This window comes from Dromaius novaehollandiae, chromosome 18 (assembly GCF_036370855.1).
Source record: "Dromaius novaehollandiae isolate bDroNov1 chromosome 18, bDroNov1.hap1, whole genome shotgun sequence".
In the NCBI taxonomy this organism is placed as follows: Eukaryota; Metazoa; Chordata; class Aves; order Casuariiformes; family Dromaiidae; genus Dromaius; species Dromaius novaehollandiae.
In genome coordinates this window covers 10,938,346-10,955,314 of record NC_088115.1, presented here as the reverse complement: position 1 = coordinate 10,955,314, position 16,969 = coordinate 10,938,346, and the positions used below count along the sequence as shown (strand labels likewise).

The 16,969-nt window shown below is 46.6% G+C and overlaps 1 protein-coding gene and 1 long non-coding RNA gene across 2 annotated transcripts in view; both read right to left on the bottom strand.

Annotated features, from left to right (window-relative positions):
* Window positions 1-16,969, bottom strand: part of LOC135330261 (uncharacterized) — a 342,066-nt gene that overhangs the window by 219,493 nt on the left and 105,604 nt on the right. The gene's annotated exons all lie outside the window — the stretch shown is intronic.
* Window positions 2,262-4,268, bottom strand: KIF2B (kinesin family member 2B). Its single transcript, XM_064522951.1, has 2 exons — window positions 2,676-4,268; window positions 2,262-2,621 (listed from the first exon to the last, which is right to left on the bottom strand). Exons 1-2 carry the CDS (start codon window positions 4,266-4,268, stop codon window positions 2,262-2,264), a joined length of 1,953 nt encoding a protein of 650 aa, XP_064379021.1.

Here is a 16,969-nt window from a genome sequence, read left to right as displayed (position 1 = left end):
AGAAACAAGTTAAAAGTCATGCTCAAAGTCCACGTAACAAGAACGAGCTTCCTGTATAGATACAGGATTTCAGTTTGGAAAGCAAAGGAAAAACAGGTAAATGGAGATCATCAAAGAAAGAAAAGAGGTCAATCCATACTTCACGTAACCAGAAAAATGGAAAAGGCTAATGTAAATTCCTTTTGCATCGGCCTTATGAAGCAGTAGGGTGGGCTCAGGAGTTGCCATCCGAGCTCAGATGCAACCAGCCTCCTGAATGTGCAAGTATAAACAAAGACAGAATAAAACTCATTTTCCTACCCACTGCAAGCCATCCCACCCTCGTAAGACTTTGTTCCAGCTCATTAAGACCGTATTTCTAAAACTGTGCCCAACTCAATTAATTCAGAGCCCTTTTTGCCAAAACAGTTCATGCTAATGATTTATAACTAACGGGCGGCAGTGGCATGTGAACAGCAGGAGCTTAGACCTGGAATAAGCGCCACGGATAGCCAGGAGAGCCGATCTGTCGCGTGCCCTCCGTGGAAAACGCTACTAGTCCCCCGTAAATGGGAACCTGCCAGAGTGTCCCAGCACAGCACCGTGGAGCCGGCGTGCTTTCACGCGCTGCACCCATGGCGGGGGCCTGGCGCTTAGCTCCTGCTCCCAGGTCCATCACCTGAAACACAAGAGTCCAAACGAAATGCTAAGGAAGGAACCTCAAAGATGGCTGGGGTTTTTTTTTCCCCAGAAAGGAAAAAATCCTCTCATGGTAAATCCCCTCTGGATACAAGGCACTTTTATCAAAGAAAGCTGGTGTTTCCTTGTCCTTTGTGTGTATTTGCAGGCAGATTGTATCTTAATCTGGCAAGCGGTGCCTGTGTCTCGCTGCATCTCTGAACACTACTAGCTGTGGAAACCAGTAATACCGAAACGAACAGGATGCCAATACATAAATGCTTGTAAAGTGCACTGAAGCTGAAAAGCACGACATATTATTAGTACTGCGAGGAGACGACCAGCATTTAAACACCGTTTGGTGTCTAATCATTTCATCACTGAAGACAAGCAGCAGGACAAAACCGAATGAGTGGATGCCCTCTGCCCCTACTAACGGCGTGTCTGAAAGGCTGCCGAGGTCCTTCCCTCGACTTCATCGCACTCCGGATCAGATGTTTAAAATGTTCGCTACGATAAACTGCTGGATGGGACCAATAGCCAAAGAGAGATCAGACCGGGTGAGGAAATGGAGGGAGATTATCATCAGTGAATTAGATACGATTTTCACCATTTAATTTCTTCCACTGATTTGCTCCCCTTTCAAGAATTCAAGCTAATTAACTTCCAAACTGAATGATAAGCACAGATACGCGCCTGATGCTTTAAGCTCCCTCCGAAGAGCGGGTGTGCAGCGGTTCGCAGCAGGGACGATGCAACAGGCTGTGGCCGTCTCTCCCCGAGCGCCGTACCACGGGGACGGGCACCCGCCAGCCGGTGCTTTGCTGGAGGCAGCTCTTCGGACCCTTTGGTCTGGCAAATCTCCTCTCACCAGGCCTTTGATACCTGCGTCCCCCTGCAAGCCTTGCAGGCACATCCCCTCCCCGGGGGCCAGGCAATAGGCGGGCTCCTTAGCCTGACTTTTGTCAAGGAAGGTTCTAGCAGTTGTTTTAAATGACTCATGAGAACATGATTAAGAAAGAAAGACAAGGAGAGAGAAAAAAGGAGAGTGAGCAGATGCTACAAGAAAAGCCACTGCTTATGCCATGGCAAAATAACTCTCATTTCCCCAAAGCATCATGCTCAAAAATGGCCGTGCTTCGCATTAACACCTTTTAAAATCACTCCAAATGCCTATGTCCCAGGGAGTCTGTCTGCATCCTGGTGAAGTTTGGCAGAATCCTGAGAACAGGCTGCATCTAAACAGGTACATATATATGTGTGTGTGTGTACATATACACATGTATATATATAAAATATTTTAGAGGGATGAGGGGAAGCCTGCACAGATGAGGTAAGATAAATTTTCTGTAAGTCCTTGCCCTTTCCTACAGACCTGATCCTTGCAAATGAAGGTTCTACTTTTTACAATGAAAAATATCTGGAAACACCACAGGAGTATTCTCCTACAAGTCCGAGCCACTACTTTCAAGAAAAACCACCAGGATTTCCCTGCTGACATGTTTAAGAATTTTTTAAGCATCCAAGTTACTGGGCAGTTAAAGCAGCGGCACTGTAACAGCTCTCATCTTACAGCAGTTTCAGAGGACGGGTCCCGGCACAGCTTACAGCGCACGGGATCTCTTCGCGCTCATCTGGCTGCCGCCCTGATCTTCCTTGCAAAGAACCGACCGGAAAGATCTGACTTTTTCCTGAATCTCGGTCAGGATGTCAATCTTTTGTCCCAGGACCGCTTCAAACTGTGCAGCGTAAAAATCTACATCGTAGTCTATTTCTTCAGCCACTTCTAAGAACACTTTCAACCATCGCAGAGACTCCTGATGCTCCTCTATAAGTGTCCTCTTATCCATCTCTTTTCTCTTCTTCTGGGTTTTCACCCTGGCACTGAAAGTAAATAGCTGGGGGGTGACTTCCTCCTCTCCCTGTACACCCAACAGCTGCAGCTCAGTTGTCCTGGGCAAGTTCTGCACAGTCCAGGGTTTCTTCACATCCTTCGAGCGATACACGACCCTGGACACCTCCTGACAGGGTTGTCCAAGGGAACTCAGGTTCACCCCCAGCTCCTTCACGCGGTTAGCATAGCGCAGGGTGTTGAGGGTGTGCTCACAGGACCTCATCCCTGGAGAGACGGTGGCAATCATGCAGGTAGAGGAGTTCTCCCCTATGAACGAGTCCCTCAACACCTGGGTGAGTTTGCTGGCTCTGAATGGGGTGTGGGCTTTGTTACGCCCCAACGCCCTGATACACTCCTTCAGGGCCAAGAGGCTTTTATTAATATCAGCCCCCTCCAGCCTCGTTTGCCTGTTTGCAGCGCAGATGTCAGCTCCTCTTTCATTCCCAGCCAAATCGATCAGGGAAAACTTGCCATACAAACGCCCGTTCTTCTTGAGTATGATCTGGAAGATGGCGTGGCTCCGGGAAGAGTGAGTGTTGGCGGATGTCTGGCCTGACATACGACACTTGCTACCAGTTTCAATCAGCTTGATGACATCTTCTACACAAGTGACCTCTTGCTCCTGGAGCCCCACCACCTGAATCTGTTGTTTACCATCTTCTAGCACCCTCAGCTGCTTCTTCCAGTTCAGCAGGTCAAACACTTTGCCCCCATAAATCTCAAAGAAGGCCCCGTAGACCCGAAGCTCTAGCTTCTGGCAGTCAGGGTCCTGCAGCCTGCTGAAGACATCCTCAGCTACCAGGATGTAGATCCCTTTGGAGCACTCTGGGTTCTTGATGGACAAGTCTCCCCCCATGGTGTATGTCTTGCCACTGCCTGTCTGGCCATAGGCGAAGCAAGTGGCCATGCCCCCCTGGAAGACGGTCTCCACCAGGGGCTGGGCAGTGTGCTTGTACACCAGCTCATTGGTGGCATGGTCATCAAAAGCACTGTCAAAGCGGAAGATCTGGTTCTTCAGGTATCGAGTGAGGTCTAGCTTCTGCTTGGCTTCATGCACCATCACCACGTCCTGGCAGGGCACAGTCACTACATCGAAGTCCTTGAGCTCAGCCTCATATTGGTTCTGCGGCCGCTTCCGGACACACACGCAGATGCGATGGGGCCGGCTGGGCTTGGTGGCCAGCACAGCCTCACAGTCCAGGTGGCTGCGGTACTCCTGGATCATGTCCATCACATTGGCCCTGGGATGGAGCGACACGGTGGCCTGCTGGACTCGTCGCTCCCGCATCTCCAGCCGACGGCGTTCCCGCTGTTCCTGCAGCCTTTCCACCTGCCGCACACATGGTGATGTCCACCTGCGGTTATAGTACCCTGAGCCAGGTCGGCGAGCCATGGGGTCCCTGCCATCCCCAGATGGCTTCTCCACCTTCACGGGCTGCGGCAGCACTTCACTCACCAGGCTCTGGTCCCCTTTGGCCGATGGTAGGGCCTCAACGCTGGTCACAGGCATGCTCCCTGGGGCCAGATGTGGGTTGAGGGCAAAGGCGAGCTGGAGATCCACCTTCTTGCCCTTGTTGGCCCCTTTCTCAATCCACTCCACGGTGATGCTGGAGGTGTTTCCATGGAGCTCTGTCACCATCGCTGGGTGGATGCGCCCATCGCTGCGCTTGATCTCCAGGTAAGTGCCCACCTGGATGTGCCCAAACTCCCCAGCCATGCGGTCCCTGGGTTGTGGCCACAGCTGCTGGGACGGAGGGGCCCTCCCGGCTGGGGGCAAGGCAGGCAGGGCCAGAGCTCACCGTGGGGGGTCTCCGGGCACAGCAGGGACTCAGCCCAGCTGCCCTAGGCCCGGCTCCACCTCACAATGGCCTGGGTGGCCCCACCCAGAGGGCTTTAAAGGGAGTGTGGCTTTAAAATTAAAAATACATGCGTTTTTGATCAGCTGCCATGGGTTCAAGGAACATATAAAGCTGCCATCACCTGAAAAGGCCTATGTGAGTTTGCAGGCTGGCGTGTGGCTGCTGCGACACATCATGTCTAATTAGATCAGTCACATTACGTTAAGCTAATGGGACTGACACAAGAATTTACAGCAGCGATACAAGTGCAGGGATTCAACGGAGCATTTTTGTCCTGCAATGACCACAAAAAATGCAGAAAACAACACGTTTTCAATTACTTTGAACATACATTTTGAATTATTCTGAAAGGCTTTGCATACCTTGAAACCCACTTGAAGAAAAATGGGCTTAATAGAAAATGAATGAAAAACAGAGTTGCGGTGTGAGTGCAGTGGTTATACCTGCACTGATGAGGAAAAATTTGGTATCGTTAACTGGAACAGTTGATGATATTTTTAATCCATTTCTGTAATGCTCTTCAGTCATCTAGATTCCTGAATAGAGAATTTCAAAGTCCTGGTTACAAGAAAATCTTTTTAACAGCTTGATGTATGTGAAGAGATTTGGTTCACCGTGACAGGTAGATTCAGACATTCAGTAATGAAGACTGTTATTTACAAAAATACTCAAATACCATGATAACCATCGGAAGAATTTTTGCAGAAATACTAGCAAATTTATGTAGGCTTGAAGTAAAAAAAATAATAATAATAAAAAAACCACCCTAATTCAGAAGGTTTATTTAAAAAGGTAAATAATTATCTCCATTTGTTCTTGCCTTTTGACTGGTCTGACTTCAAATGACAAATTCAGAGCATCTAAGATCACTAAAACTTAACAATAAGGACAATCTTTGATGTCCTTATTCACCACCCCTCTTTTGGAGCCAAAACACCAATTAACATGTGCTGTAACTTCTCGAAGGACAGCAATCAACATTCACATCTCTGTCCAGGGACATAGCCACCACAACTGTTGTTCTTCTAGCTACATGTGCTTGACTAAATTCTTATGCCTTTGAACGTGCTTCAAAGGTAATTCAAATCATTTTTGCATGGAGAAACATCACTGTTATAGAGAGATCTTGTTCTTGGGTCTCCGTCTGAAAATGCCAGCCTGATGGAGGATGCACAGTAGTAAAATGGGAGCAACTTGCTGGTTATATTTTGGAGATAAAGGCTGCCATGCACACTTTGAGATAAGCTTGAAGAAATATAGAGCATCACGGATATAGAGCAGAGCAAAGCTGTGATTTTAAGGGGTTGTTCAGCTTTCCATGGCAACATTGCTCTTAGTACGACTCCTAGCTGAAATCCTTTTGTCAAATCCAGAGGTCAAAACACCCTGGAGTAGCAGGCTGAAGCCATATCCCACGAATGGGCTAGAGGGATGTAATGAAATCAATCCTCGTGGCAAACTGACTTCTCCGTTTAATGTTTGGAGACCTTTTTAGAATCTCAGACGGGCATCAGAGTTCAGTCAAGCTTTTGCTTGAGGAATTTGATATTCGCCCCTAGATAGCTTAACAACTTTTATCCCTCTGATGCTCCTTGAGGACACACACTCTGTAACGTGCACTTCGGTAGCTCTGCAATCACACTCACCACGCTCTGTAAGCAGTCGCTCATCTTAGTTTTAATTAGTGGTATCTTTGTAACAGCAGATGAACCAATTTTATGCAAGTATTGAAATAGCCTCAAATAACCTTAACACAAATCTATAATTTTTGGGGTGGTACTAGGCTTATTCAAGCCTTGCTCAGAGAAAGATGGCTTTTTAAAGGCACCTTGACTGACTGAGGTTTGCCAAGGAATTTCAATTAGATGTAGATTAATTTTCTAAAACTCTTACAACACAACTTTTCAGCCTAAATAAATACTAAAGAAAAACTGTGGACTTCCAAATGCTGTCAGTACATATTACAAATATATAAAAGTTATGACCTATGATAATACACTCGGTAAATAACATATCTATAGTTCAAACACTGACCTAAGAAGGAGCCAAAGAGGTTAGCATTTCTCAAAGTAGGACCATAGGATAAGAAAACAAAAACATACCAGTGTTAAATGCTGGTTTCTTTACAAAATGTGCAAACCATCAATGGCATAACTTACTAAATATAAGCTCAGACATAATGCTATTGATCTGGGATAATTTTTTGACCATTTTCAGGGAAGCATTTGACAGCATCAGGGTTCTCTGTTTTGGGGGCCCAGCCACACACCCTGATGCTGACTCACGTCTTCAGGAGCTCAGTCGACATCCCACCCCTCTTTCACAGATAGTGCTCACCGATTTTCCTTCCTTAAACCAATAAGCACTCTCTACTGAGACTCTGTCTGCTGAAATTTGAGTACTTCCCTACCAGGAAGAACGCGCTTAGATCAGTCTATTTTGTTTTAGTGGGATGGCTTCAATTTTCAGGGCATTTATATAATGATATGCTGATTCATCATTAACCTACAGATTTAACATCCTAAGCCCTGGGAAATGCAGCAATCTGATTTTCAGAGGCTACAAGGTACCTGCAAGACCTCAGTGAGGTCAGCATCATTAGGGGTAAAAATTCAGCACAGTATTAAAGTTAGGTACTCAAAATCAGAGAATACTTCAGAAAATGGTGATACCATGCATCACTCCAGTCATTTATAAAATGGACTAATCCTTGTGACAAAGCTCCTCGAACACGGATGATCAAAATCCCATTTTTATAGGGCCTTCAGCTGTCTACACGCCAGAAAGAGACTCCAGTAAGAGAACAACCGAACAGGGGAGCTCTGCAGAGACAGCGACAGGCAAATCCAGTGGCTAACTGACAGAGCAGGCGAGCCAGAAACAAACATTTCAAATGGACTTGTATTTGATTATTATAACAAGTTTAAAATAAGCCAGCCTTTTTTCCCTTTACTTTCTTGACGCAATGCTTTGCTGCTGTTTAAGACTTTAGGATCCTTATTTGAGGCATAGCCCCAGTTGTGCCTGATCATTTGTCCTTGCATCTTTAAAAAATTATTTGCATAGGGCTACTTTATAATTCCAGTAAGACACCCAAGCCTGTGAATTATAGTGGAGTAATTCACACTTGCTGCATTTAACAGCTCTCGGCCTTCAGCTTAATACTCTGCTTGTGAATTACTACCCCTTAAGTCACTCCCGGAGTGTCTGGCTGCTTCCTCATCATGCTGATATCTAATTGCAGCAGTAATCAGTTGTGATTTTGTACACAAGAGAAATAAAACTTATACAGGTGTATCATTTATAAAGAATATATATATAACATAAAGAAAAATTGTACTTCATGTTAGTTTGAGATTGCATGTTCTAAACTCTGACAAATATTAATGCTTTTGATAGTCAGGCATTAGCGACAAGCTTTTATCATCAAACACAGATGGGAAAAATCAGAGATGAAACCAACACAGTGATCAATTAAACAGTAAATTAAAATGGAAGTGCAAAATCCTCTTCCCAAATTACAAGCATGCCAGTATGAATGTTACTTTAAATAGGTACGTATGTCCTTGACTTAAGTGTGGAATATATGAGCAGCCACAGCCCCGATCCGAGGCCCGAGGAGGGGGCTGGCCCTGGGACCCGGCACCCGGCACCCACGCCGACCCAGGCTCGCACAGGGACCAAAGCCCTCCTCCGGCTCTCCCAGCAAGCGCCTCCTTTAATCAGGACTCAGAGGAAGAGGCTGTTTAGACATTCATTTCTTCTGTTTTTCAAAACCCAAGAAGCAAATAAATATGAAATTACTGCCTCAATGTTCCAGTTTCCCTGAGGTCTCCCGGAGGAGGGAAGAGTGTGGCTGGTCGGAAAGGGCCAAACTTACCGCTCTAGGGGACAAACGTCCCGTAAAACGTCAAAAGTTTGCACTGGATTATAACTGAAGAATTGTCAAAAAGAAATTTTGTCACCGACCCAAAGGCTGGGGTTTAATCAAGATTCGTGCCCAAAGGTATCTTTTAGGGATGGTTATTTATTGGCCATCATTAAAGCAGCATCTCAAGGCCTTAAGTCAAAATCAGGACTCAGTTGTGCCAAACAGTCCTAAATATTACCAGAAAGAGACAATTTTTCTTCAGTGAGTTTTTAGCTGGGGTTTTAACAAGTTACTTAAGAAGTGGAAAGGAAAGGGAAGGAAGAGGACAGTGTCTCCAGGGAAGACAGGGGAAGAGTCTTTTTCCAGTCTTTAAAGCTTTTGTTTATCTGCAAAGAAACCCCCAAAATAAGCTCAAACACATGCTATGCAAAAGCTTAAAACCTTGTAACTTATTCAAACATTCTTCAAATAATTTGCAAGCATACATGAGGCTTTTTGTCTGTATTTTTTAAAACACCACCATATTAAGGAAGAAAGTAAAGGATATGCAATCTTGCTATAAGATATCAGAGAATAAACGCAACGTGCAGCAGCAAAGATACAATGCACAGGGTGTTAAAACAAGAGGCTTTAGTATTACAGGATGTAAAAGCAAAAAAAGAAAAGTCCCACATTTCTGCTGTTGCTTTTCTACTGCTTCCAAGCTAACCGTCAGCTTGCCCTCTGTGCAAAAAGCTGCGGTTGCAACACTCACCGTTAATACAGACAAATTGGTCTTTGTACCAAAACCCACAGAGCATTAAGACTAAGCGTGAGGGCAAACAACGGTTTGTACCTCACACTTCGCGGGAGCTCTACGGCTGCACAGATCTGCCCGCACAAGCTCCCCGCAGGACCTGGATCCCGGCCACAATTTGGTTTTTGCTTTGTTTTTTTCTCATCTCTGTTGTTGTTTTTCAGAAAGGGCCTTGAGAAGGGAAACAACTGCTGTTCTTCAAGCACAGAAGCACAGATGGGCGCTACGGTACCGCGGGGCCTAGAGAACTTGCACGAGGCTCTGCAGAGGAACGGGACCACTGCCAACTCCATACATTTCTCACAGAGCTAAACTGTGCTTCTCCAAGCAATGGAAACAACTTTCATTCATCTGATGAAGTAATAAAAAACAAAATAAGATAACTATTAGTGTCGTGTTAAAAGAGGATAAATTCCAGCAAACTCAACAAAAGTTGCTGATTACAACGAGTCACCAGAAAAAAAAATGAAAGCAGTATACTTTTTTTCTCAATGTTTTAACGGGGCACAGTCAATTTTTATGTCTTTACTAGTCTCTTGCTGGCAGAAAGCAGTATTTAGAATTAATGTAACTAATCTGAAAATCAGAGAGTGAATGCTGCTCATTCACACAACAGTTTAGTTGGGTCTAATTCATTTCATAGTTAGAAACATCCTGTTAATGTTTAATTCATGGAGAAGCTTTTAGTAACAAACTCTTTCTAATTACTAAATCTTTCTATCCTCAACTGACTGAACGTGTAAACAGACTTGTACTTAAATGCTCCAAGATCCACCACACAAGGCGTTCATTAACAAAAAAAAATACAGATCTGTGCAGTCACACAATTGTTTTAAGCCTTAACATTTCAGAGGACTTAACAAGTGTTAATTAAAATCTGATCTGACTCTTAGAGCCGGGCAGGCGTAAGGGTTTTTTTTTTTTTTTTAAGTTACCAGCATCTACAATTCTGAACCACCTTCCTTGCAGTTAGATGCCAAGGCTGCAATAACGTGAGGCAAACAATTTCAAAGCCAGACCCCCCCCCACCTTTCTGGGTCTTCCTGCCCGAAGTGGTGGACAACCTTCTGCTCTTTGAAATCACGGGAAAAACAAGGCTTTGCAGTACTGAAAATCACACTACTTATTTACGTGCTCACGAATGGATTTTAAGTGACTAACTTTAGATGCTGAAATTTGAAAACTGAGACAGGTAATAATTAAAAAAAAAAAACTGTTGAAGGCTGTTATCCTCTCCTGGTCTTCAAAGTAGGCGCTTGCTTCCCAGGAAGCTGCTTGCCATTACAATGATTGATCTCGGTGCTTTATGAACAGCATATGCCGCCCTTCTGTGTTTAGATAAAAGAGTACGAGGACTATCAATCCTCATGCACTGGTGTACAATATTAAGATGATCTTGAATTAACACATTCCTACCGTGGACTAAAACTATTTAAATGTATTAGCAGTAGTTCCAACCTGCAGAAGGGCTGAAGCACTGCCAGATACCCTGCCCGCCAGGTGCAGTTTAGAAATGTCTTTGGTGGGTTACAAATCTTCCTATTTCAGTTAATTCCTCCTGCTAAGCATTTCGTCTTACTCACTACTCCACTAGGACGTAACATTTGAGGATGAATAGTCACAAAAAACTAGTGGGATCTGACCACGAGCTTGCAGCGCTCTCTCCTTGCTTCCCAGTCGGGAGCAGCCACCAGGGCTGGAGACGTGGATTTTGCTCCGGAGGTACTGGGAGCGAGTCGTGCTGCGCTCTGAGCTTACCTCTGCCTCAGGAGTTACCTCATCTCTCTACCCATTTTATATAAAGAACAGAAAAATATTTAGGTATCTCTCATGGCCTTATCAAGACTTAATTTTCATAAAGCGGCGTATATGTGCTCAGTATTAAAATAACCTTACATGAAGTAGAGGCTTGTAAGTGCACTAATGTAATACAGGGTGTTAGGTGGTAAGTCAAATCAGCTTCTAAAAATAGACTAGATATTTAGCACAAATCACCTGCTATAAGGGAAATACCTTTGAGGAGCAGCTTTGGCATCCTGCAGTGTAATGGCTGTCAAGTCCCTTTCCATCTCTTTTATGAAATGTTTCTCTGACCCCTGCACCAAGGCAGTGCTCACTAGTTAGCTTTTTCCAGAACTAACAAACGATTCACACACAGACGAGGTGTCCGCATTCAGCCAGCCTCTCCGGAAAACCCAGATTTTGACACGAAGTTTCACATTCAGACAGGCAATGCCGAGCTCCGGCTTGCACAGCGCTGCACCTCCTCGCGCTCGCCGTGACAGCTCACCCAGGAAAGCCATCACCGCCTTCGCTCCAGCACAGAGTCTGGGAGCTTCAAAGAAAGAGGAACAAACTCTTCGAAGCTGCATGAGAGTCTCAAAGCCAAGGAGCTGCTCTGACGTGGTGGCACTGCCATACGGTCAATTCAGTGGTAGGTCACAGCCACATGGTTGCCAAGCTCGAAAGCAAGAACCTGCCTATTGATAAAGAGCCAGAGTCCGACACCTCACCTCACCTCGAGTGATAATTTACTCTGGTTACTGTAAACTCTGAGGCCTCCCACGGATGAGCAATTACTCTCGCCCGGAGTCACGCTGCTGTAGGCATCAGCCGGGGAAGGAGCTGCCCTGGACGAGGCCCCGCCGGAGCAGCAAGGGCTTCTCCCCGAGAAAGGCACCGTCAGCCTGAAAGGACCCAGCCCTGAGAGGTGTTCGACATTGCCTGTTAGTGACCACAGCCAAAATAACAGCGGTATTTAACATCTAGAGGGTACAGAGAGGAGCCTAGCAGGATTTATCAGCAGATACCTAAGCCAAGCATTCGCCTGATGCCTGTTAAAAAGCAAGGAGAGGTGGGTGCCTTCTAGCCCTCTGCCAGCTCTCACTCACTACCTACCTGCATCTCACGGGCTCTGCCGGGCAGGCTTACAAACACACTTAAGCACCTAAAATCTTCTTAAACCAATGAGAAATGAAAGAACATAGCTTTTCTTAGGATATGACCCTAAATTTTCAAGGGCGCCTGTTGGGATTGCCCATGTCTTGTAACGGCAGCGCGGTAGCTACAGCTAAGTCCGAGGGAAGGAGGAGGAGACTCACAACAAAGCTGCCATGTTTGCTGCCAAACGTGCTGTAAATAACTCATTTCAGTGCCACAATCCTAAATATTCGCACACAGGGGTGTTTAAAAGTTTTCCACATTGTTCCTAACAGGTGTATATTGGACAATAACAGTAATTGCTTTCTTGTTTTTTCCTCCATCCCCCCTTTGTGTTTATGTATCTGCTTGCAAAACCGCCTCGTGCATCAGGCAGCAATAAACTGCGGCCAGCACCGCTGCACCGCCCTGTCCCCGCGTAAACAGCAGAGGAAACCCATTACTCACAACGCAGCCTTCAGACGCAACTCCAGTTTGACAGACATTGACCAATCTGAACTGACTGCAGAAAGCAGTGCTGCCTCTGAGGGAGGGCCTTTGACGAGGCTCGTCAAGCTCATCTTCAAAAATGCTGCGGAGAATTAATGATTTCCATAAAGCAAACACCCAGGTGTAAAAGCAACGCTAAGGTACGCTGCCAAGCACCTCCTTCAGTAAGAGGGAACGTCAGTTCACAGTTGCAGGGTTTGTCCTGTTGCCTATTTTTAAATGTCTCAACTGCAGCCACCACGTGGCATGTGCACCCAGCTGTGCGTGTGCACCCAGCTGGGCGTGTGCACGTGCACCCAGCTGTGTGTGGTATCCGGCATGCTGCCATTTGATTAGAATTTAAAATAAAGCGTTTCCTCCCGTGAGGCAGCACGTTCTCGTTTGTTTGTGCTTCGTTTACATTACTGAAGTCCATTTTCTGTTAAGATAGATGTCTTATTTCAGAACGTTTAAACTAATCGTCTTGGGAACGCAGCACCTCCAATGCACAGCATTTTTCTCCCCTACCAATATAAATCAGGAGTAACTCTATTAAAACCAGACTATATCCACGTAAGGTTAACTCAGAAACAGGCTCACTGCATTTAAATAAAATCTTTCTTCCATTTCCATTGACTAAAGAGTAAATATTGTGTGGAAAAAACCTGTTTCATATTCTAGCTTACCAGAAGTTAAGCAGTTTGGGCAAGACCCTGGCGTGAGTGATCCTACGGCGAGTCCGCGCACCAGGACCACGGACTGTTTTCCTCACCAGCTGCGAGGAGCCTCCCGCACGCTGCCCTGCTCCAGCGCAGCGGCACCCGCCGGCCCTCCAACGCCCGGCTCCGGCCTGCACGAGCCGGGCGGCCGCCGCAGGGAGCTGCTCCAGGACACTCCCGGCAGCAGCTTCTAGCAGAAAGCCATGAACGCCGGCTTTCCTTTGCTAATGCTGACTTGTGAAAATTTCCCCCAGATTTGGAAACGTAAAGAGCTCGACCGTTCCTACCCAAGGCTGATGGAAGGCACTGCCCAGCCTGGCTGGCGCCGAGCGCAGGAGTCGCCGCCTCGGCCTCCCCGGCAGCCTGCTCACAGCGGGGCCAGGGCTCGCCGCGGCCTGCAGACGCCGTAGAGGGACCTCTGTTTAATGGGACGTTCCAAAATATCCACTGAAAATGGTCACTGAAATTGCATTCAGTGGGATCAGAGATTTCTAAAAGTAACACCAAATTACTTGGGGGGAGTGTTTTTATGACCCCCGGGGCTCCGTCATCCTCTGACAAACACACACCCCTGCCCTTCTGCCGCAGCTGCCAACAGCTCAGGCAGCTCCTCGTGCTTCCTACGTAACAAGCTTCGAACCCCTCGATGGCCAGCCGGACGCACTCTTCAGAAGGAGCCAGAACGGAGGCGTTTCACCCGGGGCACAGGCAGGCCGGCGGGCCTAGCTGGGGCTGGGGAGCTTACTGGGCTGACATGGTGCCATCTCTCCTCCTTTCTGCTTGCGTTTAGCTGCAAACATGCCGATTTGTGCTAGGGAACCAGATCCTGTGCCACTTGCAGGGGCTGCTAATACCTAGCAGGCAGTAAGGAGCAGAGCCACGTATCGCGATACGCAGCACAAAGCCCGGCCTGCTGGTAAAAGGATCTCTAGGAAGCAGCAAATAAAGGATTAACTGCCTGGAGCACTAGTCCCCCCTACTAGGATATTTATAGCTTTCCAAATTATTAGCTTTTTAATTAACACTGAAAGATCTGAAAGCACCTAACTCTATTCCACAGTAATTATATTAACGAATTACAGACATGAAAATTAAAACTCAGTTGCTCTAATATTCTGTTTAGAAATGTGCAAATAGAGTTGATGTTTTGCTAATAAATGCTTCTCAGATGTTATGTTTCTAAATAAAAAGAGAAAATGTACCTTTATAGTATTCCTTTAAGTGCTCCTGCCCTCATTTGGAATTAAACAGCAAATACAAATAGCACTCCAAGCTTTGGAAATAGGACATACCCTCTCCTTACCCTCCCTCCAGTTATAGCATTTTACTAAATCACAAACAGTGTATATACCTGGGCAGCGGCTTTACACTCACGTCCTGCATACAGCCAGCTTCCTTCTGTCTTTTTCTCTCTGTCCATATGTATACACACTGACACATATACACAGGGAAGGGATCAGAAGGCTTTACAACACAACTCAAGCATAAGTTGTATTTCTAGCCAGCCAAATACACATTTGCTTTCTCCCACCAAAAAAATCACCCAAGGCAATCCCTGCAAATGAGGTGCAAATGCAAAGTGTGCACTGTTTCCAACCAAGACCTATCCTCAGACTGCCCAGTTTTTCCCCATGAAGCAGTTTGGCCTGTGTGAGAATGGCAGCAAGGAGGAGAAGAGCCTGCGCCGGCTGCTGCATCGGCTGGGCGCTAAACCGCGAACCCTCCGGGTGCCGGGGTGCCGCAGCAGGGCCGGCGGCGAACCCAGGTGCAGAGCTGCCCGCTCTTGTACCAAGCCGAGATTTTATGGTAAATGCATGTGTAACGTATGGTGGCCAGCCACTTCATGGAAGGGAAAATTAAACATTCTGCGGAGGCCCAGAAAAGGCCTTTTGTCACTTATATCTAATATAAGGCTAATACTGCTGATTAATGAGGTGCAGTTTAGGCAGCTTATAAGACCTATTCTCTGCATGAAGTAACCGCGAAGGGCTAAGCATTAGCATTCATTTAGTCTCACTGCATGTGTGATGACACATAGCTGTGTTAGAAGATTTCTGCCTTAAGGAGATTATATTAAGTCTTGTAACTTCAGAAAAGTTTTCCCTCGGTTACTCCAGCATAACAGCAAAAGCAGACCCTACTGCAGCCACAGACACACATTCTGCCATATAATCCAGATTTCCTGCTAAATCTTTCAATATCAAAGTGAATGAAAAGCCCTGAATAGCTAGCACTGCTTCAGGACCTCAGAATCATCTGTTAGTTTGTTTCATCTAACACATAGTGGAAGTAACAGCCTGAAGACTATGCTGTAACCAGATTATTGGAAGATTTATTATTAATTATTGTATGAAAAGACAGCAGTATGTGTGGTGCTGAGTACAGCATAGCAGGGAGAGGTAATCCCTGCCTGAAGTATTTTACAGTACAAATACACAGGCAGTATAACAGGCCTGGGGACCCTGCAAAGAAAGCTTCTGTTTTAGATGACATTTTTCTGCCCACTGTTTCGGGAGACTGACTTCAGCCGAGCTGCTGGGAGCTGACCCCGGCGGCCTCCTTGCAACCCGTGAGTCACTATTTCTGCTCTGGGGGGACTTGCAAAATGAACGACCCACTTCCAGCCACGGCAAACATCGAGGTAACTGGACAGGGAAAGGGGCAACAGCTCTGCTCCCCAGCCTGTGGATCAGCGATTTGTACACAGGAGATGCACGAAAGAAAACGTGAGAGACACTGGAAGAGCTGCACAAACTGTTTTGAACCTGCTGCCACCTGCAAGGGCGGGCCTATGAGAGCAGACCAGTTTAACCAGAAAGGGGGCAAGCGGGAACCAGTAGCCTGTCCAGAGCAGGCGAGGAGACCAGCACGGAGCTGGTTTCAGCCACGTGCTTCACACGCGTCTGCGCTGTGGTAAGAGACACGACTTGGCGCAGCAGGCAAGGAGGTCCTGCGCCCTGCTGCTGCCCCGCCCGGCCCGGGAGCCCTCCCGGCACAGCCCGCGCCCAGCCCAGCAGGGCCGCGCCGGGGGCAAAGCCACAGCCACGTGCTCCGTCCTTGCTGATGCCGGCTCTGCCTGGCAGCCCCAGGGACTGCGAGGAAAAACGTGTCTGTCCTCGTGAGCACAAGGTGAGGGAACAGCTGGAAGACAGTGGAAAGCAGTCAGCAGTTAAAGGGTTTTCTCCGTGTCCCTACTGAAACACAACTCACTCAGCCCTGCAGTCAGCAAGCCTTTGCGGGGCCCGCTCACTCCGGGTGAGAAGGCTGTGTTTATGGATAAACTGTGATTTATGTGATAAATTGTGCCCAGGGAAGTGCCTGTGCAAGCTAAACATGCAATGAAGACATAGCCTTCGTAGCAGTCTAATACAAGCAACATATATAAGACAAAGTGCCTGAAAAACACTAACCATCATGATTCAGTGGCTGATGAACCTACAGGACTGTCCTCTCTCAACTGCTGTTAGTTCAGCAGATTTGGACAATGTGCGTTAGTGGAAAAGATCAATGCATAATTTTTAAATTGCAGTTTTATTGCCGTAGAATAGCATAAAATTGAACAGAAGGACCGAAGAGCAACAACGTGCCACGTATTCGTACGTCTCCATGCACGGCTTTTCAGCTCCTGAAGCCGTCTCAGTAGCACAGCCTACAAGTAACCTGTTGGTTCCTGTAATTTTTTTTTGGACAGGGTTCCCTGTATTGTCTATAAGCTTGAGAAATTGCTTCTAGCTGCTTGAAAACATGTTTTTAATAGTACGACCA